Source organism: Typopeltis vanoorti, chromosome 5 (genome assembly GCF_054136105.1).
Source record: "Typopeltis vanoorti isolate ZY-2024b chromosome 5, IOZ_Tvanoo_1.0, whole genome shotgun sequence".
Classification (NCBI taxonomy): Eukaryota; Metazoa; Arthropoda; class Arachnida; order Uropygi; family Thelyphonidae; genus Typopeltis; species Typopeltis vanoorti.
In genome coordinates, this window is record NC_143553.1 from 85,729,437 (window position 1) to 85,756,234 (window position 26,798).

Below are 26,798 nucleotides of genomic sequence, written 5' to 3' on the forward strand. Positions count from 1 at the left end.
TACTTTACTTTTTAATTATAATGCCTGAACTTCACAGAGTCATTGCTTTATATTTACTAAATTTACTGCATACTTTTACATTTGCTTCATATTTATACCATTAAATTGTATTATTATTATTATTATTGTTGAGGTTATTATTAAGAGAGAGAGACCTCCAGGGAGTCAGGGACCCATTGAGGGAGGCCACATATTACTCACACCAGCCTTCATCCCTGTTCTTGAATTCATTCATACTACCTGCATTCACTACCTTCAAAGACAGTCCATTCCAATTACTCGCCACTCTGACAGTAAAGAAAAGCCTGAATCTCACCCCTTTCTTGATATTCATTCTCAACTTCCAGTGATGCTCTTGTATCCTGTCCCCATTCTCCATAAAATTGAAAATTCCATCTACTGGTATCCTATATGAGCCTTTCAGAAATTTGTAAGTCTCAATCATATCACTCCTCTTTCTCCAGTTTGCAGGAGAAAGAGGAGTGATATGATCTGCAGTCTACAAATTCTCAATTTGTCTTTGTAATCAGCATTCCACTGTCCCAATATCATCTTTAACATACTCATTTACACTGCTCACTGTATCAACATCATCACAGAAACAAGGAGACTGGATCTGTGCACAATAATTCAAATGAGGTTGTATCAAGGCCTTGTAAAGAGGCAAAATGAGGCAGATGTATTTCTTATTAGAATTTTCTTTAAATAATGATTTGTTTAGGACAGTTCATTTGTGTTGTAGTCTATTAATAACTATTTTATAAAATTCTAGATCAATTTTCCTTTGTGTACCATCGCTCATACTCCTAGGTTACCAGAACATTGCATAGAATATGTCAGAATATTGCTATGGCCTAAAGAAAAACCTTTTGGAGGTAAGTATAAGTGGTTGTCAGGAATTATTTGTATGTAAACTGATTTTTACAGTGTTTAAAGGCTATGCTATAATAGTGGAAAGTTGCATGTATTTCTTGATTTTGTATTGTAAGCAGAAATTCAAAATATTAATTAATATGTTCATGATGGGTTTGTGCTTGTTGTGTGATAGCTGGAACTCACTTGACTTCTTGCTTGATCCTGCTTTCCTTTCTTGGAAATACAAAACTAAATATATATTATGCACTGTATACTTCTAAACATGTACTTGATTTATGTCATGCCCAGACAACTCATTTTGTTATATGTACTATGGTCTAGTTATATACTGGTAGCTCATGCTAAGCTGCAAATATAGAGGCACTGTTCATTATTGGTTATTTTTGGTACAATGAAGCTCTCTCCTCCTTAAGACAATAATAGATTTATATGTTTATGTATAGAAAGATTTAGGTGTTGTTAATTATTCATAATAGTGCTTCATGGTATGAACAACACCCAGAGAGGAAATAATAAATTTGTTGAAACTTGCTAATAGCACTTTGCAGTATAAAAAAAGTGTGGAGGAAAGGGAATAATAAATTTATTGAACTTGCAAATTTTTTGCTGGTTTTCTACCCATTATCTTCAGAACACAAATTATAATTGTCACAGCACACACAGGTACTAAACTAAATCATTACAAATGTTTCACTGACAATTTGATGGTTTCTACTGATTTAGAGCCTATGTGCTTGTCACAGTTATAATTTGTGCTCTGAAGATGCTGGGTACAAAACTCGCGAAATATTAGTAAGTTCAATAAATTTATTTCTCCCCTCCTCTCTTGGTGTTTTTTATACTTTGAAATACTATCAGTAAGATTTATGTTGTTCATGATGACTCACACAATCCACTCCATCCTATAGTAGTTTATTTTACCAACTATATGCAGAAATTCTTTAAATTAATAATTGTTTACTAATAAAACTGCAGATGTGTACTAATAGAACTCAGGAAATGCCATTTATTCCTACAAAGTGTGATTCATGCATGTCTCATGGCTCCTGGGCAACATTTTTATGGCTAAGTTATGCAAGGAAAAAAAAAACCGAGTTCCTGATACTTTCAAATTGGGACCAGTTAAATAAGGTAGACAACCCTAACAGAAAACGTTGATCCTCCAGAATTTCTGGGAAGTTGGGCATGGGGCTGATGACCTCACCCTGGAAAAAATTACCTTGTCATGAATTGGAGGACATATTATTATTACACAGAAATATTATTATTACTGGGGCCCTAAAATCCTTTCGATGGCTTTAGTTATACGCAAAATTAGAAGAAAAACAAACTATGTTTTTGCAAATGTGTACTGACTGTGCAGTGATGCTGCTGAGACGCAGCCGCTACGGTATAAGCAATAAACCAGTAAAGCAATCGGTGTGCCATGTGTTTTATTATTTTATTTTTAGAATATGAATTATAGTATGATAGGGAGGTGTAACGGTTTTATTATATTTCATTTATTTCAGTTGTAAGTATAGTTGTTAAAAGCCAAACTAATTATTAAGTAATAAAAATTATTAAGTTTAACATAAATAAAAGAATCGTCGAAAAATAAAATTGTGTCTTACGTGTAAACTCACAAACAAAGTATGGCCCGTGGATGACTCCCCTGCCCCCTCCCAGTTACGTGGAAGGAATACCGTGTGCATAAGGATGATGTCAGTTATGAAAAATGCAAGCAGTCGGCTAGAACAGTCAACTGTTGTATGGAAAGTCTCAGTATGAAAAGAAACTGGCTCTGCAATCTAAAGACAACCCACAAGAATTCTATCAATATGTTGCAAGTAAAAGAAAGACTGAATATGAAAGAATAACTCATCTAAATGCAGGTGGTGTGAGGGTGACAGATGCAGAAGAGCTTGTTCAACTAATGAGTGTCCATTTTGCTAAACGCTTTCAACCTGGTGTATGCAATGTTGAGTTCACTGCTGCCGTTTAACTGAATGAAGAAACTCAGGTGTATGAAGACAAGATATTATAGCTGTTACACAAACTGAATAACAATTTAGCAATAGGGACTGATGGGATATCAACACGGGTGCTAAAAGAGTGTTCAGCTGAACTGGCTCTTCCTGATCACAGGAAGAACCAGTTCAGCTGAACACTAATTTGAAAACTATATAATTTGAGTCTCAGAACAGGGAAGATTCTGCAAGAATAGAAAGAATGTATGGTAATCCCATTGCACAAGAGTGGTGCAAAGACCAATATATTAACTATCTACCAATCAGTATCTCAGGAGTGGTGGTGAAGATTTTGGAAAAATTGGTTAGGGCTCGCATTCAGAAATAACTGTACTGACTGTGCAGTGATGCAGGGTTGACAGTGAATCTCTACTTTGCAATGACAGCATGGGTTTACTGCGGGAAGATCATGTTTTAGCAACTTGCTCACATTATTTAATAATGTTATTATTGAACTAGACAAGGGGAATAGATACTGTTAAATTGTGAATGAAGATATTTATAAGTAATAATACTTCATTCATAATTAACATCATCTACTATGTCATAAGCAGGACTTATTTAAATTTATTCTGTTAGTTTCTTGCTTATAAAATGTTATTCATGTAATTCCTTTTGAGTTTTGTTAGTTAATTTTATTTATGTGATTTTAAAATATATTATAACATGAAAAGGCTCTATATTATGATATGATATATGATAGATTGGCGAAACAGCTCCATTCCATATCTCGATGACGACTACAGACATCGTTTATTAAAGGAAGCCACAATAGTGTCATTTACCGGCGGAAACCTCAACAGAAATCAGGGTGTAATTCTAAACAGTTCGTAGAAAAACCTGCTCCTCTCTCTCAATCAATCTGAACTACAGCTAGCCAGTAATCACATTACACGTTTACAACTAACACGCGTGCGTGATAATGAATAAGAACAATAAGTCCTCTCTGTCACGCGAACGTGTAACCTTAGCTACTAGTTGGTTTACAATGTTTTTTATGTTCCTTTCAATTTGCATTTACTAGGTTTCATGTCTTTCTATAAACGCCTTGAAAAAGCCAGACAATCTGCTGGTGAAACTGGTAGGCTTTAATATAAGTTTTATTTTAAAATGGTCTGTATTAATAAAATTGTATTTCTATTATAAAACAACCAAATATGTTTAGTTTAAAAAGAATAAGATCTGTTAAATATAATCTTTAATTATGAAGTTTAAGCTCAGCTGAGTAATATACTAGAATCTTAATGAGATTCTAGCATACTACTCAGTTTAAATATATTCGTTTAATTATAATGTCACTTTTGGAATACTGTGTTATGATGTAATTTGTGACACTGCATTACATAATTTTGTTTAATTTGAATCTTGTATTTGTCTGATTGTTTCATTGAACCACTCATTAGAATAATACGAATCTAATCTTAGTGGGAACCCTATGTAGTAAGAATAGAGAACCTCGGCCTAAAATCAGTTTTATAATAACCTGATACAGCTGAAGGTTGATTTATCAAAATTGCTCATGCAATTCAGAACATGGAGTGGTGCAGTATAATATAAATTTTCTTTATGTTTCGATGATATATCAGCCTACAACTAGTTAAATACTAATGAGAGAGAACTATAAGACGATAAAACGTGATTGAGAATTATTTACGATCCAACAATACACCATGATTCTGCCTTGGGTTTCTCCACTCTCTCTACCCCTGGCCAACTTCTTTATGGAGACCTTCGAAGAAAGTCTTAAATTCTGCTCCACATAAACCCACTATCTGATTACGCTATGTGAATGATGTATCCTCCATTTGGCCACATGCCACCTGGATACACCCCCACAATTTCTTAGCACACCTAAATAATCAACACTCCAGAATCCAATTTACCTTGGAAAAGGAAAACAACAACAGTTTCCCATTCCTAGATACTGGTAGAAGGCCACTCTGTTACTCCACAGCAAGTACAAGTTTGAAAGACTATTCTCAGGTATGCCTTAGCTCTGAAAAATTTTCCAAAAATCAACAAATTCGGGTGCATGAAACTGTCCCAGATTGGGAAGCATACATTTTAAGGTCATCAGCTCAATGGCCAAGACAACCCAATTTAGCTCACTAGGGAGGGCACTGCTTAGGACTCTAGGTCCAACTTCAGGGTTCTTTATTCAGCCTCATTTGCTTAGTGTTAGTACTTGCATGCACATATCATTGTTTTTTTGCGATCCCTGATGATAGCAATGTAACAATGCCAAAATATAGGAAGGTTTTAATTAAAGTTTTCTATAATTAATATTCTAGTATACATTGTCATTTCTTAAAAATTAAAAGCTTTCATCTATTGATTTTATTTTTAGTTCTTTTAAAATATCTTCATTCCTTTTTTTTTTCTAGTAATGTGTATTTTGCAGTTTTTCTCATGAATCTCATTTCAGTTGTTTTTATTCTTTGTTTATCTTATTTGTTTATTGTCCAAATTTCACTGCCATACAATAATGTGGACACTGCTAAAATATTGTATATTTTCAAGCTTGTTTCTTTTTGTACAATATTTGGATTGATTATTCTATTTATCACGCCGATAATCTATAAAAATTTTGAAGTTTTTAATTTTATGTATTTTTCTCCTTCATATGATATTTCACATTCAAGATAACTGAAGGTATTTATCTGTTCTATTATTTTATTATTATTAACTAATTTACTTTTAATTGGAGTTTGTCCACAAAATGCCATTGTTTTATTTATGGATATTTTCTTTCCAAACTGTTCTACTATAATGTTTAAATTATATATTGCTCTTTGTAAATGATCTTTCTTATCTGATATTATTACATGATCATCTGCAAATAGTAGTGTATTTATTTTGTTATTCTGGGAAATTTCTACACCTGGATTGTTTAAAATGTTTCATTTGTATTAATATTTCATTAATACAAATATTGAAAAGTGTTGGAGACAGAAGGTATCCCTGTCTTTTTCTTACTCCTCGGTTTATAAATTATTTTTCAAACATATTTTTTTCATTTATTTTTATTTCATTATCTTTGTATTCAATATTGCATATAGTAAAATATTAGGTATATTTATTCTTTGTAATATATCAAACAGTATATACTGTATATTATCGTGTATAATGCAAAAATTTATACACGTAAAAAATACTACCTTAAAGTTAGGGGTTCGCATTATATGTGGATCCTAAAAAATATAACATCTTATTAGACTTGCACACACAATATATACTAACTAATGCCTATGCAACCAAATCTACTTGACCCACTCGCATTCAGCGACCGAGCGCGCATCGTGTCTGCGCATGCGCTTTCCGTCACCGAATGATAGAGCACAGTTAGGTATATTGGTTTAACCACAGTTCATTTTAAATATTATTCGTTAAACAAACCTAGCCTGAAAATGAGCCAACAGAAAGTAAACGTTCATCTTTTGAAGCAGGATTTAAATTGCATGTCATGCAGTTTGCAGAAGAACATAATAATGTTGCTATGAGAGAATTTGGTGTAGCAGAGAGTAATATTAGACTTTGGCGTAAGCAGAAAAGACTCTTGAAAAAATCCCCAAAACGAAATGTGCCCGTCGTGGAGATGTAGCATCCTTTCCAGAACTCGAAGAAGAGCTAAATGAATGGATTTTGACGCAACGACAAGATGGCATTATAGTAACAAGAAATGCAATTCGTTTTCGAGCTCTACAACTCAAGAATGGTAAATTCAAGGACACACCAGGTATTTTATCTTTTCTTGCTTCGCCTGGGTGGTGCAACAGATTTATGGAACACAAAGTATTAACATTACAACACCGAACAAAAATTGCGCAGAAGTTACCAAAGCAGCTTGAAGAAAAAGTGCAGTCCTTCCATAAATTTATCATAAAATTATGGAAGTGTCACGGATATGAACTTTCCCAAATTGGCAATATGGATGAGATGCCCATGTACTTTGATATGCCTGGGAATTGAACAGTAAACTCAGTTGGTGAAAAGGGTGTCGTCATAAAAACAACGTGACATGAAAAAATGCATTTTACCGTTGTTCTAGCATGCATGGCAGATGGAACCAAATTAAAGCCAACAGTGATATTTTAAAGGAAGAAAATTCCCAAGCATATGAAATTTCCACCAGGTGCAATTGTTCGCATCAATCAGAAAGGTTGGGTGGATGAAGAAGGGGTATGTTTGTGGCTGGATCAAGTATGGAACATACGTCCAGGTAGCTTGTTACGTCAACAAAGCATGGTAGTCTGGGATATGTTCCGGGCACATTTAACAGAGGCAAGCAAAGAGAAAGCACGTGAGCTACGTACAGACCTAGCAGTCATACCGGATGGTCTAACTTCCGTTTTGCAGCTGCTTGATGTCAGCTTGAATAAGCCATTTAAAGATCACTTACACGAAAAATGGAGAGAATGGATGTCATCTGGTTTGGTGAAGATGACAAAGGGTGGGAATTTTTTTCACATGGGATTCGATACCATCTGAAATTATTCAACGCTCATTTCTTAAATGTGGAATAAGTAATTCAATGGATGAATCCGAAGATCACGTCATATACAAAAGCGAGGATGACGCACAACAAATTGGAGAGCATGAAGACGATGACAGCAACTGCTACACGCAATCCCTACAGATGAATTTATAAATGAAATGTTTGACGACTCAAAAGATGAAGAGGAATATAAGGGATTTTGACATTTTGTTTTAAAATAAATATTTCTCTCGTTAATTCATCTGGTATTTTGACATTTTGTTTTTAAATAAATATTTCTTTCATTAATTCGTATTGTATTATTTATAATGTTATGGAACAAGATTAACAGATCGCATTATATGTGGACATGGCATTTTAAGGCTAGTTTTCAAACAAATTTCTAGTTCGCATTATACGTGGATCGCATTACACGCAATAATATACGGTATATCTTTTTACCTTTGTCAAATGCTTTTTTATAATCTATAATGGTTTCTAAATTAAATCTCTTCTTTTCTAAATCCATTTTGACATTCTAATAATATTTTTTCACTGTATATTTTTAATTTTTCATTGAGTATTCTACTATATATTTTGTAGCATGTATTCAATAAACTAATACCTCTGTAATTAGCAGGTTTGTTTTATCTCTCCTTTTTAAATATAAGTATTACTATACTTATATTCCATTCTATTGGCATTTGTCCATTTGTATATACAGCAAAACCCCGAAGTGACGCGGTAGGTGGGACCAACAAAAAGCGCGTAAGTCGAATTCGCGTAACTCGGGGGTATAATTTTGCATGTAATTTATATATACAAACATACAATTGGGAATTTTTAAGAAATATAATCCTAATTGTAGTTTTTCATGCATAAAAGAAAGAAAGTTATTTCGATATCGATGGTTTCATAAAATCTAATAGATTCGTCTGACGGCATAATGTCTTTTTCTTGCCATGCAAAATTTCTTCATAGCAAGCTAATGATTTTTTTATTCCTTGCCTTGTGGCTACAATTCGTTCCTCGTTAGAATCTATGCCCTCCAAAATCTGTAAACCTTTCTTTTATGATTGTTCTTACTGTGGATTCCTGTAGATCGAACTTCTTTGTAGCTCACAAATTTTCATTCCGCTTTCAAAATCCTTATAATGTTGAGTTTTGTTTCCAAAGTCAATGTTTTTCTTTTCTTGCTAGCTGTAGAAGAATTGGACTTGCTTCTATTGGATGACATTATTATTTTTTATGTGATAAAATTTTTATCAAGAACATAACATTAAACAATCGCAAGGTTGTAGACTATAAAAATCGGGTATGAATGGAGACCGCGCAAAACACGTCAGTGCTTGTTCTTGTTCACAGCATGTGCGACACTGGCGAATGCGCCAGAAAGTTACGACTAGTGGTGAAGTGGGACGGAAATACGTACATATAAGAAACTGCATAACTCCGGATTCGCGTAAGTCAGGGTATGACTGTATTTTATTTAAAAATTTAATAATCTCTGATGAAATTTTTTTCCAACAAATTTATACAATATACAAATTTATCCCATCTTCTCCTGCTGATTTACCATTTTTTATTTTACTTAGGTTGTCCTTTAATTCTTTCATTGTTGTCATATCATTTAAAGCATTTTGTAAGGTTTTTTTTTTAATTTTATTATTATTTTTTTATATTAGTATTGTCTGTCCAATGGTCTGTAAAGTAATCCAAGAATTCTTTTAAATCTATTTCACAACTTATATTTGCAGTTTCTTTTATATCTGCATTCATGTGCTTTAGTATTTTATATGCATTCCTTAATAGTTTCTCTTTTGGCTATTGCTTTGTCTTTTTTTATATTAAATTATTGTTTTTATTTCATTGTCCCATATATGTAAATTTTTTATTTTTATGATATTTTTTTGTGTGTTCCTAGACTTTCATATGCTGCTGATGTAATAAAGGTGTTATGTATAGGGTTGATTTCTGTTGAAAGAGAGGTTCCACTAAAATAAAGTTTGTAGGCTCTTTTGGGTTGGTTAGAGTTTTTAATGATGCCGTATTGTTGGGATAGGTGGTGGTGGGAAAGATTGTGAATGTGAGTGGGTTTTCTGTATACAGTGAAGGAGAGGTTACCATTTGGAAAGCATGTTACTAAGGTGTCTACAAAAGGTTAAACTATTGTTATTTTTCTTTTCCATTGTAAACCAGATTCTTGGATGTAGACTATTGAGATGACAGAGGAAGGAGTCTAATGTGTCTAGGCCATGAGGTCAAATAGAGAACACATAATCTATTTATCTTTGATATGTAGGAGGAGGAGGTTTGAGGGATGGATGGGAGGGACTGAGTCTATGGCTCATTTTTTTCAAAGTTTTTCATGTAAAAATTGGCAAGTGGGGGTGAGAGGGGTAAACCCAAAGCAGATCCCTCTATCTGTTTGTAAATTTTATTCTCCCACAAAAAAAAAAAAAAAAAATTGATAGCAAGGGGAAAGAGATCTAAGATATCAGAAGGAAAAACATTTAAGAGTGTTAAGGTGTCATTCAAGAGAATTAGTGAACAGTGAGGTTATGTTAATGCTTACCAATATATCTGTATCGTTTAAAGTTAGATTTTCAATCCAGGTTTCAAAATGGATAGAATTTTTTATATAGGATATGGTAAGATTAGTGAGAGGGAGGGTAAGAGTTTTCCAGCTGTTTTGACAATTTGTAGCATGAAGCATCAATTGCATCTATAGTAGATACTATAGTAGTCTTTATAATCTTATGATGGCCTATAGTAGACAGGTCATCATAAGACTATAGCTTAGCTGGAAATGGAAATAAAAGGAAAGAAGAAGGGCTGGTTGGAACAGCTGGAAAGAAGCTGAATTGGTGACACAAGACAGGTATCTAGAATCAGTTGATTTCAGCCTTATGTGCCAAGGCACAGAGGATAAGTAAATACATATTAACTTCATATTAAAAGAACTGTCCGCTCGGTTAGCCTAGGGGCTGTGCGCTTCGCACCAATATGACTAGGGAAGGAGTGTCCTAGGTTTGATTCCTGTTGGAGACATGAGGAGCTGAAGGATCTTCCTCAGATATAGCCAAGTTAGCCGGTCTTGGGCAGTAGGGTTTTTCTCCTCAGTTTATCTGGGGTTTTTCATCCTGCAAAGCAGGCAAACTGGCCTTGAGAACTCAACACCACTGCGGACATAGGGCTGACCACTTTATCCTGTGAACGGTTTAGGTCTGATGATTAATAAATCCTCGACACCATAAGGTAAAAGAGGGGGAAAGGAAAATGAGATGAGATTAAAAGAACTCCATAGGATTTTTTTTTGGCTTCATTAGTTTTTGGTCATCACCCTTACCAACTGAGTCAACCCCCCTTGACTGTTCTTTGTACTCCTCATGAAATCAGTTATTACCACTCAGCTTATGTTGTTTCTATAATGCCTTCTTCCTCTGTATCACATGCTTAATCTCTGCTTTCACGCATTTCACACCTACTTTATTTAACCTTCTGACCCTTGGTATACATTTAGAAATTGCTTCTACTAAATAATTCTTGAATATCAATCAAGCAGCCTTGATCTCCTTTCCACACAACATCTCATTCCATGCTAAAGCTGCAAGTTATTCTCCTGAGCTTTTCATAATCACCTGCTTTGTAATTCCACATGTATTCTTTCTCGCATGGCTGGCAACCACCTAGTAATCACTTCGTGGTCACCCTCACCAACTAAAGAGAGATTTGACACCTCATTTATAATGACATCCTCAGATGAGATAGATGATCCAAATCCAAGACCCTTAATCCTCATATATCCTCTTTGCATACTGCCTGAAGTAGTTGTCCTTCAAAAACTTCAGAAATTAATTTTCTTTACTTCAGTTGCTATCTGGTCATCCCAATCTATGCTGCCATAATTAAAATAACCCATAATGATCACCCTTTTCCTATTTGCTCGGATGATTTGCTTATACTTATCATGGTCACAATTTTCCACATTATTAGGTCTACAGCAGCATCTAAGTATTTCATTCTATTCACTTCTGTCTCACACCATACTGCCTCAAAACCCTCCTGCTATTTTCCCATTAGATCATCTCTACCTTGCATATGAATAACTCCTTTTCTATCATCAACAGCACTTCACTTCCCTTTTTGCCTTTTCTATCTTCATAAAAAATATCAAACCCTTCCATCTCTTCATGTCAGGATGTCATCATAAAAAAAAGATGACGCTTTAGGTGGTTTTAAAGGGGGTCATATAAAGGTGCTTCTCTGTCTTAATGACCTTTGCTGTGGGATATGAGACCTGACAAAATTACATGTTTCACCCTTCTTACAGAAGATATGCATGTAATGTAAAAGTTAAGGTGAGCTGTGGTCAAAGACAATGCCAATTGAGGTTCAGTGATGAATAACAGATCGTGTTTGGATGTGTCTAAGTGGTGGTGCATTTCGTCGATGTTAGTATGGAGCTCTCAGTTTTAATTTTTTTTTTTTTTTGTGAGAGATAATTTTTTTTAACTGTAGTAACACTATAATTTTTTATCCTGTCTTTTGTGGTAGTGGAATATTAGGGAAATTTATACTTGTTGACATGACTCCCACACAGGGAGTGCCTATCTATGTTTGATCTCAACATTGTCTCCTGCAAGTTGCTATTACTCCGTAAACAATCCTGCTGCTTGGAAAGCCTCCCAAAGCATTACCAGCAGTTTCACTGTTACGTATCATCTGGTAGATACCAGCTAGGCAACCACTTATACTGTTTGTAAGAATAGGAGGGGAGGGGACTTTGTCATACTGAGTAAAACCCACTATTAAATCTGTGACATTTTTGAGGCTTGGAAATTGCACCAAAGGAAATGGATGTAGATGGGAAGACTGTTCCAAATAACAGCAGTAAGAGTATTCACTAATGGTGGGCGAGGGAAACTTCATTAAACTGTATCTTGAATGATATCTCATTTTTAATGCACAGGCTTAAAGAATAAACTTATGCAGTTTAGAAAGAAATGGAAATTGTCGCATGTTCTGGAGTTTCAGCATCTCAGCTTAACAGTTATGTTCTTGGTATGAAATAACATACTGGTAATGTTGTCAGAAAAGGCTGAAGCAATAGAAGAGTAGGCAGTCTTCTTGTTATTATTCATAGAGAAAGATTTAGGCTATCTGATCAGTGGTGTATTGAATTCCTATTTGAACAGGAATTAGAGGTGTGTGTCTCCAGGTATTTAAAAGCATTTCTTACAACTAATCATCACATTACTATTGCCATTTTCATCACACTTCATTTGAGCAGTTCATTTCCATATGACATTTGTCATTCATGTGGTCAGTCCTTTTCTGCCTGATTTTTAATTTATGCAGAAAATCATTGTTTAAGTTTAGTTTTCTACCTATTTCAGTATTGACTGCAATTTAATATAACTGCAGTACTACCTTCATACAAGTAACCTTCATATAACACTGTAGTTAGGTTCCTATAAAATCTCATGTTGCAACCAAGAACCAGTATCAAAAGGGGAATTACATTCCCAAAGCTAACAAAAATACACTATTTAAATTAAGAGGATATTAAATCCCACATTGTTTTAAAACCGAATAAGAAACTCAAAGATTGGAATCACAGAGTTTGTTGCTGAATACAGTATAGTAAACTATAAAAGTATCGGCGACTACTAGCGTGAGCTAATGTACGTAGTCCAAGTACATAGTACAAACTCAGGCAACTCGTAGCAAAGGTGGTAAAGTTCTGATTGCTATTCTTGGTATTTTCCATAATGTAAAACACATTTCCTAGGAAATGTATGCTGTTATTACATTATGGTGGGAGGTCACTACCCAGACCCGTTTCAGCCTTTATTGAGGCTTCATTGGTGAGTAGCTAGACCAAATTAATACCAAAGGGTATAGCGAAGAGAACTTATCATCATCAAATTCCTGCCATGTGCCCTCAAGGGGGGTGTACAGGATATGATAGTACTACATGAAAAATTTACATCATTACTAACTTCCTATCTACAATTTTCCTCCAAATCAGTCTGTTACTTGTCAAGACTCCAACATTACCAGATCTTATATTTCTATCATCTAAGGCACTTTGTACCGTATCAATCCACCTATATCTTGGTCTTCCTCTGGGTCATTTTCCTGCCAACTTGGCAGAGAACACTTGTTTTGCTAATCTTTCCTTGCCCATTCTGTTTAAGTAACCATACCACCTGAGATTAGCTCTGCTAACACATTCCTGGATGCTGACAATGTCAAGTTCTTTCCTAATATCCTCATTTTTAATATGATATTGCCATTGTTGCCATCTGTTCACGCCTCTAATCTTTCTCAGGACTCTCATATCTGCGGTCTCTAGTCTTTGGTCAAGTGTTTTACTTCTGACCCAGCTCTCAGATCCATAAGTTAAAACTGGTTTGAACACTGTCTTGTATACAGCTAATTTAATGTTCCGACTGATTTCTCTCTTATTCCATATGAATTTACTCAATTGACTTCCTACCATACCAGCATTGTTGATTCTGTTCTCTATTTCCATATTTAATTTACTATCTTCACTAAAAATCGTGCCTAAGTAGCTGAAATGTTTTACTTGTTCCACAGGTTCTCCATTCACAACACAGTAGTTGACATTTTCAATGATTCTGCCTATTTTCATTGTCTTTGTCTTTTTATTGCTGACCTTCATACCATATCTATTACAATAGTTATTCATTTTAGTCAGAGAATCTTGCAGACTTGTAGCAGATTTATTTAGAAGTATAACATCGTCTGCATAAAGCAAAGAGCTGACATTAAAATCTCCAATTTTGATATCATGTTTAATACCACTTTCCTTCATAATGTGATCCATATAGATAATGAATAACAGAGGGGATAATGTACATCCTTGTCTCACACCAGATTTAACATTAAACCATCTTCCTGTACTTCCTTCAATTCTAACTGTTGACTTACAATTCAAATAAAGACTAAGTATTGCTTGATATAATGCCCCATTGACACCATATAACTGTAGCGTATTGAATAGCTTCTCTCTTGGCACCTAGTCATATGCCTTTTCCAAATCGACAAAACTTAAATACAGATCTTTGTTATATTCCCATGCTTTCTCCTCTATTTGTCGTAAAGTGAAGATCTGATCCTGACAGTCTCTATTTGACTTGAATCCCGCTTGTTCTTCACCAAGCTTTTCTTCCACAATTCTTCTCAACTGTTTCTCAAGTATATTTGCAATCTTACCAGGAACACTCAATAGGGATATACCTATGTAATTCTCACATTCAGTTTTATTTCCCTTTTTATATATAGGTACTATGAGAACTCTACTCCAATCATTGGGAATTCGTCCCTCTGTCCAGGTATTCTGAACTGTACAGTGCAGCCACTGTAAGATTTTTATACCACGATACTTCAGCATTTCTGGTCGAATATCGTCTATTCCTGCTGCCTTTCCACATTTCAATCCTTTGATGGCTTTTTCTACTTCAATTATGGATATATATTCCTGATTGCATGCCTGGTCAGTGTTTTTTATCACTGTGCTGTCATCACTGCTTGTTTCATTTAGCAAATTTTAAAAGTAATTACTCCATACTTAAAGGATATCTTTTTCTCCCATTTTCATTTCATCTTCATCATCTCGAACTCCTTTTACAGCACTCTTTCCTCCATTCCTAAGCTTCTTCAACAACCTGCAGAATATTTTGCCACCTTCTTGATATTTATTTTCTATGTTCTTGCCAAAATCCTCCCATGACTTTTGTTTAGCTAGTTTCACACACTGTTTAGCTTTCTTACATTTGTCTCTGTATTCTCTAAGAGCACAAGCTGACTTATTTGCCAGGAACATTTGATATGCTTTCTTCTTTTCCATCACTGCCTCTAACTTCCTGTGTCCACCATGGAGTTCTAAATTTTCTATCCTTGCAGACAACTTCACCACATGCCACTCTAGCTGAATCAGTCATGGTTTTCTTCAAGGATTGCCACTGAATCTTCAAAGTTTGGTTGCTGTTCTCAAACTCTTTCATTTTTACTTCATAATCTTTGTGTATTTGAGTCTACAGTTCACATCTGAGAGTTGCTCAACTGTTATTCGCTTTAAAACTTTCTTGCATGTTATTCTTTTCAATATGAAATTTAATTTTATCCTACTCAAGACTAAATAGTGATCACTTCCAATTTCAAATCCTCTGTACACTCTGGTGTCCTGCACCAGGGAGAAAACATCACTATCAACAATAACATAGTCAATGAGACTTTTCTTATTCCTTGCCTCTTCTCTCCATGTGAATTTGTGCACATTTTTATGTTGGAACATGGTGTTAGTAATAACTAGTCCAATGTCCTGAGCAGAAATCCAACAGGTATTTGCCATTATTATTAGCTTTGCTCTTTTCTCCAAATTTTCCCAAAACATTTTTGTATGTCTGACAATCACTTCCTACTCTGCTATTTAGATCCCAACAAGGACCAACTTTTCCTTTTTCATTGTGTCAGTAGCTTTCTCTAGAGCCTCAAAAAATTCCTCCACTTCTACCTTAGTGGAACCTTATGTGGAACCATAGGCACAAATAAGTCTCATTGTCCAGTTCCCATTCTGATATTTGCCCAAATCACTCTACGTGACACTGCCTGCCATTCAAGATGAGCCTCGTATTTTGTGTTGAATACTATTGCTACTCCTTCTTTTCCTTGATTGTCATTGCCTGAATATAACATTTTGTATTTATTGCTCAGAAAGATCTCACAAGTTTTTGTCTTTTTTTGTTTCAGTCACCCCTATTATGTCAATCCGGCATGTAATTTTGTCATATTGTGCCATCATTTTGTATTTTGGTTTAACCAATAGGAATACAATTTGGTTAGCTAAATCCCAAATTGCCAGCCCATCCTCGTTTGTTCAGTATCCAGGTAGATACCCAACAGGGTGCACCTCGAGAAGGTGAGGATTGGACATTAGGTCAGAAGCAATGGTCGGTTCTCCACATTCCTTTAAAGGCCCTCCAAATTCCTTTAAAATGTGGAGAACCGACCAGGTCAGCAGCCCTGGTTGGTTCTCCACATTCCTTTTTATAACTGAGAGGAGACCTCTGCATTCCTTGTGTTGGTCTCCTCTCAGTTATACAGCTTTGACCCTTAAGCACCCCTAAAAGAACTTATTTGATTTTAAAACAATGTGAGATTTAATATCCCCTTAATTTAAATAATGTTTATATCGCCGAAATGAAGCCTATTGGCTCTTTATATTTAAGTAAAAATACACTATTTTATTTTATAGCTATCAGAAACTTAATTTTTATTAAGTTTCTGATAATTTAATTTGCAACAAAATTATTCCAATATGGTTCTTAAGTACAAAGTTTAGTAATACATACCCAGAAAAATGTATAAATGATCAAACAAAAACTGAAATAATCTTACATGTCATGAACTCCATGCTTTGAAGTCACAATTTTTGATGGTCTCAAGCAAACTCAAGTTCAAAGCACTGAACCTAAAATGAGGATTTCCCCCCAGAAATAAAACATAGGGATTTGTTTTGCAAAATGGCTAGTGAATCAACAGCAGGAGTTCACGAAAAAAGAATGGGAATTGAAACATTCCCATTCTTTTTTCATTCATTTTTCATTTCATTACATTCAGCATAACATCAGTGTTTTCCCCCTGCTCAAAAGTATCAGGTGCTATGAAGATTGTCACAATTCTGTCAAAACAAAACTATGTTGGTTTTAGAGTTACTATATTATACAGGGGTTGCCTGTACTCACAATCTAAACTTATTTGTCCCCCCCCCATGGTATTTATTATCCAGCATAACATTTACCAGACTTTAAAAATGTATTTATGGGTTATTTTAAATACTAATAATGATAATAAACCAAATAAATGTAGTCTACAAAATAAATACATAAAAATAAAATAATAATTAGTTCTCCTGGCTAAGGCATGCAGTCAAACAATACTGATTTTTCTAATTTTATTGATGATGCTGACAAAAAACTGGGATTTAGCCTTAAGATGTGTCAACTGAATATCAAGGGAATTAACAGAGCAAAATGTGACTATCTCTGCAAAATACTACAAGAAAATAACATTGACATTGTGCTTCTTCAAGAAACACATGCTGAAAATGAAGACGACCTTAATAGAAGAGGAAAAATAACTGGTTACACTCTGATTGGTGCTACATACCACCAGAATTATGGCATTGCAACATATATCAAGGATGATATAGAAAATGCTTCTGTCCTGACAACGAGATGTGATAACGATACCCATCTTGTGAGTGTGAAAATTCACAAAATAACAATAGTCAATGTCTATAAACCTCCTTTAACATCATGGTCTATAGATGTGATACCTACTTATCGACATCTAACAGTATGGATTGGTGATTTTAATAGCCATCATGAAGAATGGAAGTACCGTGATAACCACGACTGCGGGACTACCCTCGTTCAATGGGCAGAAATAAATAATATACACCTTGTATTTGATGCCAAAGATAGAAACACCTTTAGATCATCAGCATGGCAAACAGAGTCTAATCCAGACTTATGTTTTGTTTCAATAAACACAGAAGGGCAAACATTACCAGCAAAACGATATGTACTTTCTAACTTCCCACACTGTCAACATCGACCGGTGTTACTGGAAATTGGTATGACACTACCTATAGCAAGATCCTTTCCACGACCGCGTTGGAATTTTAAAAAAGCAAATTGGAGAAATTTTGCAAATGAATTGGATAAATGTGTTTGGTGGATACCTGCTAGAGTTGCAGAGTACAAGAGATTTGTAGGAGCAATCAAACCAACTGCGAAAAAATATATCCCTAAAAGTTACAGAAAAGATTATGTCCCTGGATGGAATGAAGAGAGTGAACATCTCTACAGAGAGTTCCTGAAAAGTGAAGATCCTGAAATAGCAGATGAATTACTACATAGCCTGAACTCATCCCAAAAAACAAAATGGATTGATATGGTTGAAAACCTTGACTTCAAACGATCAAGTAGAAAAGCTTGGAATCTTCTCCAACAACTATCCACAACTAATCTACCTAAAAGAAAAAGCACAATCATCTCCCCTGAGAAAATAGCTAATCAAATCGTTAATATGTCAAGAGCACCTAGGGACCGTGAACATACCAAGAAAGTTAAGAAAGAACTTAGAGCTTTAAAAATAAATGCCCCTGCTTTCTCACAATATGCCTCAATCTTCACTATAGATGAAGTAAAAGCCATCATAAAAGATATCAAAGCAGGCAAGGCCCCTTGCTTTGACGGTGTCCATCCTGAATTTCTGATTAATAGCGGCCAAGTACTATAAAATGGCTCTGTGAATTCTTTTCTGATATATTATTGACTGGCCGACTACCTAGCCAGTTTAAGAAGTCAAAAATAGTTGCTATTCTTAAACCTGGAAAACTACCCCAGGAGGCAAAAAGTTACAGACCTATTGCTTTATTGAGTTGCACCTATAAAATGTTAGAGCACCTTCTGTACAACAGATTGTCTGCACCAATTATGCAGCATGTCCCGATTGAGCAAACTGGTTTTAGAGAAAAACGTGGTTGCTGTGATCAAGTGCTCACTTTAACATCATACATAGAAGCTGGATTTCAGAAGCAAGAAAAAACATCAGCTGTCTTCTTGGACCTAACAGCAGCTTATGATACAGTATGGTGTGAAGGTCTTATATACAAATTTCTTTGCATTGTCCCATGTAAGCAGACTGTACACTTAATTTCCTCCATGCTCACTGAACGTTTCTTTCAAGTTATATTAGCAAATAAAATGTCCCGACAACGAAAACTTAATAATGGTCTTCTACAAGGGTCAGTATTGGCACCCTTACTTTATAATCTATACACATATGACTTGCCTGCTACCATCTCACGCAAGTTCTGTTATGCTGATGACACTGTAATTGCCATTCGACACAAAACATGAGTCAGGCTGAAGACATACTTACAAAAGATCTGAAACTATAGGTGAATATTATAAAAAATGGAGGCTCCAGCTCAATCCAGACAAAACAGAAGTATCAAGCTTTCACCTTAATAATCACACACGGCAGATGTCACTTTACATATCTTCTTTGAAAGATGTTTACTATGACACAATAAGTTTCCAAAGTACTTGGGCATTACCCTGGACCTCACGCTCTCTTACAAGCAACACCTAACAAACGTTTCTGCTAAGTTAAGAACCCGTAACAACATAATACAAAAACTAATAGGCACGACATGGGGAGCAACAGCCGATAATTTGCGGATCACTGCTCTTGGTCTAGTTTTCTCTGTTGCCGAATATTGCTCACCAGTGTGGCTAAATAGCACACATGTTAAACTTGTTGATAGCCAACTAAATAATACAATGAGACTGATTTCTGGCACAATTAAATCAAGGCCCACACACTGGCTTCCAGCTCTTAGTAACATTGTTCCACCGAATCTGCGCAGGACTAAGGCTCTCTTACATGAGTATAAGAAAATCTTGGAGAACACAGCCCTACCAATACATTTAGATCTCCCAGACTTAAGTGTACGATGATTGAGATCAAGACATCCACCACTACAATTAGCCCAACTACTACTACATTCTAACTTTGACTTGAAGCAAAAGTGGCAAGAACAGTGGGAGAGCCATACAGATGACATCACAAAATTTTCTCTCAATGAATTACAAGAAAGTTTTGATGCTTGCTCACACTTCCCACGAAAATCCTAGACTCAGCTTAATAGAATACGAACTGGTCATGGTGTATGTGCAGACATGCTTTTTAAATGGGGTAAACGACCATCCCCGCATTGTGATTGTGGAGCTCAGAGACAAACTGTGAACCATATTGTGACTCAGTGTTATCTCAGAGCATATTCAGGAGACAAATTGGACTTTTTAAGTGCTACACCCTAAGCTATGAACTATCTGACCAATATGGATGTAACCTTTTAGTTTTATTGGTTTTTAAAATGACTTTTGACTTTTAATTTTATATGTTATTAAAGTGTATTGTACTGCACATGTTTTGATATTCATGCCATACGAATAAATAAATAAATATGTTGGTTTTAGAGTTACTATATTATACAGGGGTTACCTGTACTCACAATCTAAACTTATTTGTCCACCCCCCCCCCCATGGTATTTATTATCCAGCATAACATTTACCAGACTTTAAAAATGTATTTATGGGTTATTTTAAATACTAATAATGATAATAAACCAAATAAATGTAGTCTACAAAATAAATACATAAAAATAAAATAACAATAAAAAAATCAACCAGGTTTTACTGCATTTAAAAAAACTGATATCACCAGCTTGTAAAAAGATGTAAATCTGTTATTAAAAATCTTTCCATATGGATGCTTAAGTGTTTTACATTTATACATAAACCTAAATAAAAGTAAATAAAAATAAAATACCTTTTTAATGAATGTTCTAAAACATCTTATTTTGTATTCTTTTAATAGAGTCTGTAGAAATTGATGGAGATGATCCAGCACATATTGAGTGGATATATGAGAAATCTTCAGAGAGAGCAGCTGAATATCACATTCAAGGAGTGACCTATCGTCTTACTCAAGGTAAATAGTGTATTATTATGTAAGTTATTAATTCTCAGTGGGTAGATAAGTAAATTTCTATACTCTTTATCTTTCTAAAAAATTCTCTGCAGAAGTACAGTTAATAAGTAATGATTTCTTTTATTCTGTATATATATCCAGCCTGCCTAGTTGGCTGAGTGGTTAGTGTATCTGCTCTCTAGCCAAGAGGCTGTGGGTTCGAATCCCATCATGGGCATGGGTGTTTGTAATTATCCTTACTAACTCTCTTTGGAAAGGGCATCTATGACCCTACCATTTCTTCTAGCAGAAGGCTTCACTCTCCAAACCCTATGAGGGGATACAGGAGTGACTCTACAGTGTCCAGTGATGTTGAATGTGAATAACAAATATATATCCAATTATTAATTATTGAAACCGTTCCATGTTGGTTTGATCTACTAACCACCTATGTCTGAACAGAGATGGGTGATATTGATTAGTAGATCCTTTGTTGATTGACAGTGATGGAATTCATACTGTCAGTCATTTATTAGATGAGAGTCTTCAAGATAGCATAGGAGTTGGCTGTTGATGGTTCTTTTCATTGCTTTAGAAAGAATTGAGGTGAAAGAAATTGGAAGGTAGTTTGAAGGTAAAGATTTGTCACAATTCTTAGGATAGGTTGTGTATGGGCTGGTTTCTAGACTGCAGAATATCAGTGGAATAAGAAAGTGTAAATAGGCAGTATAAGGTGCATGTCAACTCTCTCATACCAGACCTTTAGAACAATTGGAGGAATGTCATCAGGGTCAGGAGACTTTTTGGTATCCAATTTGTGCAAGATTTTTCAGATCTCTTTCTTATGAAAGGTTAAATGCAGCATCGAGTGTTTGGAATGGTTGTGAGCCATTTACCATGATCAGCTGTGCAAGAATTGGAGGAGAAGTAGGAAGCCAGGAAGTTGGCTTGATTGGGCAGTTGGGCAGGATGCAAGTTTTCTGCTTTTAGCTCTCTCAAAATTAGTTTTCAATGTGGTGATAATTTTCTTGCAGCTATTCCAGGCTTTGGTGTAGGCAATATAGGAAGATGGAGTTTTGGATGCACATTATCTCTACTGTTATTCATCATCTATATGGATCACTTTATGAAGGAAAATGGCATTAGGCCTGAAACAATTATGCAGGTGATGTTAAACTCTTAAATAAATCCAGTAAAAGGCCCTGAGATTCCCTAACTAAATTGAATAACTGCTGTAATTCAATTTAGTGTGAAAATCAGCAATAAAAAGACAGACTGTGAAAATAGGCTGGAACTTTGAAAACATCAACTGCATCCTGAATGGATAACCTTTAGGTACAATTTTTAGAGAAGATGGCAAATTAAATATGGAAATAGCCAGCAGAATTAGCAAAGCTGATATGGTAGGGAGTCAGCTGAATAAATTTATGTAGAATAAGAGAGAAATTAGTCAAAACATTAAACTAAATGTATACAAGACAAACTAATTATACCTTGTGGTGAAATGTTGACTTACAACTTAAGCAGTTGAATAAACTTATATGGAATAATAAGAGAGAAATAAGCCAATACACTAAACTGACAGCAGACAAGACAGTGTTTAAACTAGTTTTAACTTATTGTTTAAGAGATACTTGTGCCATGAGAGGTTTCTTCAATTAACAAAAAAATACAACGGATGAGTAATACTATTTATTTAAAGCCATGAGAACAATGGATTGATTTGAAAAAGTAAGAGCACGTGATGCTATACATAAAACAACACAATGGTATAGCTGAAGAAATATCACAATATTTGATAATTCATTAGCTATTTAAAAAAAAATATTGATATTTGATTAAAATAAGACTTTTCTATATCTTAGATAGAGAGAGGCAGCCATTCCAATTTAAGTTTGGGCAGTGAATAGATACAGACTATAACATAGGATGTTGTGGTCTGTATCTATTCTCTGTTATGCTGAACCAAATTTTTCAGCTTTACTCTTGCCAATGTAAGATTGGTGTTCTTGTATTCTCTTTTCTACAGAGTGTCCAGTTTGTCCAAAGTATGAACTATGATAGTTACAAGGAACTTGGTAGACACCAATCAGAGCTAGAGGAGACCGTTTATCTTTTGAAGATGGAAACCATGCTAATGTTTTGTATTTCTTAAGAATTCTGGAAATGAGTTCTGAGATGCCAGAAATGTAAGGAATTGAAACTCAATGTACTGTTTTGTTTCCTTGTTATTTGAGCTGGGATTATAGGAATTAAAAAGCTGTTGTGTAGTCCTTTCTGAGATGCCATTGAGTTTTATATATCATTTGGTGTTTAAGAGTTCCTGCGGTAATAGTTAAGGTGTAGGATCTATTATAATGCCTTTGACATGTTCTGTGAAATGCATATTTGGATAGCATTGAAGCTTAGATATTTGCATGGACATTTGGATAGCAGTGAAGTTGGAGAATACTTGACATCAACAATAAGTCTCAGTGGCAAGCCCTGCATATGTACCTTAGGGACTCCATAGATTCTTGATATCAGGAGCTGTCTTGACTCAAGACATTTTTTGGTGTCTTCAGATGAGATTCACATTTTTTTTTTGTTTTTAATCAAATTATTAGTCTTATTATGGAAATGACCTGTGGTCATGATTCAGTTTTTTATGTGTTTGTATCTTTCAGTAATGGTTGCATTTTTTTTTTCTATATATATTCTACTAAATTCAACAAGACTGTTGAGTTTCCTTTGTCAGCTTTCAATACAATGATATTCTTATCCTGTTTATTTTTTAGAGCCAGTTGAACTTTGTAATGCGATTACTATTACCGCCTATTACTAAGTGGTTTTGCATTATGAGAAGTATGGAAACTGTTTGGATGCAAAGAAAATCTGCAACAAAAAAGCCTTCAACTCTTTGAAGGCTTTTTTTCTACATTGCCATGATATCTACTTTTGGAATCTTACTCAGTGATATCACAAAGTTGAAAATTTGTAAAAGGATGTTAAATTCATAATCAGATAACATTCATGAGGATTTGTTGATAACTGTTTTATTATTTGGTAAACAGTTACTGAGACTATTTTTTTTTCTTTGATTAGATTTAGTAGTTTTTTCCCTTCATTCTTTCTTTGCAAACTATGGATATATACCCTGATTTCTCACAGGAAAGCCTATCTAAACTATTCCAAAAGTTCATAGAAATGGAGGAAGATAATTCTGTATTAAGAGTGTATGACTAGTTATCAATAATAAATTTAGTTTAATCCTTTATCCAAGTGTAAGCAAACAAAGTTTGCACCTGAAGTATCTTCAGGACTGAGGCAACTCATGGTAAAGGTGGACCAAGCTCTCATCACTCCTTGTCCCAGTATCTCCCATAATGCAAAGCACAATCTCCTTGCAGACACGTACAATGCTATGCATGCTGGTTTCGACCTTTATTGAGGTCTCGTCAGTGGGAGCCAGACCCAGAAGTGGTGATACTAAGACAGAAGCAATGGAGAAGTCATATTTATCTATATGAGTTGCCAAAAGGTGTACCACCTTATTATTAAATTACTCTGGATTTAGAGAAAGATATTGGAAGTTTATTTCTGGATAAAGGATTAAACTAAATTTATTATAGTCTAACCAAGTGGGAAAAAACTTCCAACTAGTTATCAATGTGTGAACATTCCAACCTTGTGTGATGTATGCATTCTTTTAGTAATGCCACTTACATACATTTAAAAATTCTTAAAGCATGCTTAATGGTTAACTATAGGTGCCACCTTAAAAATTAAGGTATAATGCCATTATTTCTACATCTTAAAAGAAATGTTAACCTGTCAGAATGTTTTTTATTTGATTCTCAGTTTTTTAAACTTATTCACCTTTGAGAGCAATAACTCACCATCACCCAATTAAACAAGACTCATGCTATTTTCATCAGGGAAACAGAGCAAACAGTGAAAAGCCAGTTACTGGAACAAACTCCATCTCAATATCTAGAAAAAGAACGAACCAAAATATCAAAATAATTGAAAATAGGAACTATCAACATAAGGAATATTAATGGAAAGGAAATCAAGAGAATGCATACATCACACAAGGTTGGAATGTTCACACATTGATAACTAGTTGGAAGTTTTTTCCCACTTGGTTAGACTATAATAAATTTAGTTTAATCCTTTATCCAGAAATAAACTTCCAATATCTTTCTCTAAATCCAGAGTAATTTAATAATTTAATAATTTAATTTAATAATTTAATAATTGAAAATAGGAACTATCAACATAAGGAGTATTAATGGAAAGGAAATCAAACTTGCAGAAGAATTGGAGTACCACATGAATATAATTGGTATTACTTGAGACAAAGAAGATAAAAACAGGTGAGAACTTACTAAATAAGTATAAATTGTTATATTTAGGCAATAATGATCATGGAAAAGAAGTAATAATACCATGAAGATAAACTTCTTAATTGGAAGTCAGTTTCAAGTAATTATGTGGGCAAACTTGAAAGTGGGGAAATGGACACTGGAACTTTTGTGTCTATGGTTCCACAGTAGTTTGCCTAAGGAAGAAGTGGAGAATAAGTCATTATACAGAACAAGTAGCTGACATAAGGGAAATGGAAAAAGTGGTTCCTTGTTGGAGATATAAACAGCACAATAGGAAATAAATTCCAACAGGCATATAGAAATGTGTTGGGGGAAATTTGGAGAAAAGAGCAAGGCTAATAATAATGGTACCTGCTGGATTTCTGCTCAGAATATGGACTAGACATTACTAGCACCTTGTTCCAACATAAAGATGTGCACGAGAAATAAGAAAAGCCTCATTGCTTATGTTATTGTTGATAGTGATATACTTATGCTGTTTCAGGATGCAAGGGTGCACAGAGGACTTGAATTTGGAAGTGACCATCACTTGTTTTTAAGTAGGATAAAAGTAAATATCACATTGAAAATAACACTATGTAAGAGAGTCGAGCAGCTTCTGCAGGTAAGCTGTAGACTCATACAACAAATATTATTGAAGGAAAAAACAATTCCATAACAAGAACCAAACCTTGGAGTCTCAGTGAAAATTTCTGAAGAAAAAATTGATTGATTCAGCTATTGGGAAGTTGTCTGCAAAAAATAGAAAAATAAGAACAAAAAGCAATCTGGAAAAGGAGAAGGAAGCATATTGAAGGTTTCTGGCAAATAAGTTGGCAGATGCCCTAAAAGAATACAGAGTATTCTTTTAGGGCATCAAAAAATATAAGAGAGCTAAGCTATGTGCAAATACAAAAATTGGGAAGACTTCAGTAAGAATATAGAAGATGAATATCGGTAAGGTAGCAAAATGTTCTGAAGACTATTGAAAACAGCTTTGAAATGGAGAAAAGAGTATTGTAAAAGGAATCAAAGATGATAGTTATGTGGAGTAATTACATTGAAAGACTTAAAGCAAGCAGTGACGGAATAGTAGAAAATTTTCAAGATGAATGCAAACAGGAGTTATGTATCAATACTTGAGGTAGAAAAAGCCATCAAAACTTGAAATGTGTGGAAAGGCAACTGGAGAAGATATTCAACAAGAAAAGTTCAAATATTGGAGGGGTTCCACTGCATAATTTAGAGGGTCTGGTCAGAAGGATGAATTTCAGATGATTGGAGTAGCGTTACCATAGTTCCCAATAAAAAAAAAGGGGAGGAATAAAGCTGAATATGAGAATTACAGAGCAATTTCTCTATATGTCTTCCAGGTAAGATTTATGTAAGCATACTTGAGAAGAGGCTGAGAAAAATTGTGGCAGATAAACTTGGAGAAGAACAAGCTGGGCTCAGTTCAAGATAGAGTTTAACTTTAGAACGTATAGTTGAGAAATTATGGGAATACAAGG

General features: G+C 34.7%; 2 protein-coding genes across 4 annotated transcripts in view; one reads left to right on the plus strand and one right to left on the minus strand.

Moving 5' to 3' along the window:
• Positions 1-26,798, plus strand: part of Uba3 (Ubiquitin-like activating enzyme 3) — a 194,031-nt gene that overhangs the window by 98,391 nt on the left and 68,842 nt on the right. For both annotated transcript variants that reach the window (XM_090392570.1, XM_090392573.1), the window contains 2 exons: positions 773-875; positions 20,846-20,959. In XM_090392570.1, the coding sequence (XP_090248696.1) occupies positions 773-875; positions 20,846-20,959 (217 nt within the window). The remainder of the gene's footprint in view (positions 1-772; positions 876-20,845; positions 20,960-26,798) is intronic.
• Positions 1-26,798, minus strand: part of LOC150106612 (uncharacterized) — a 300,527-nt gene that overhangs the window by 65,868 nt on the left and 207,861 nt on the right. The gene's annotated exons all lie outside the window — the stretch shown is intronic.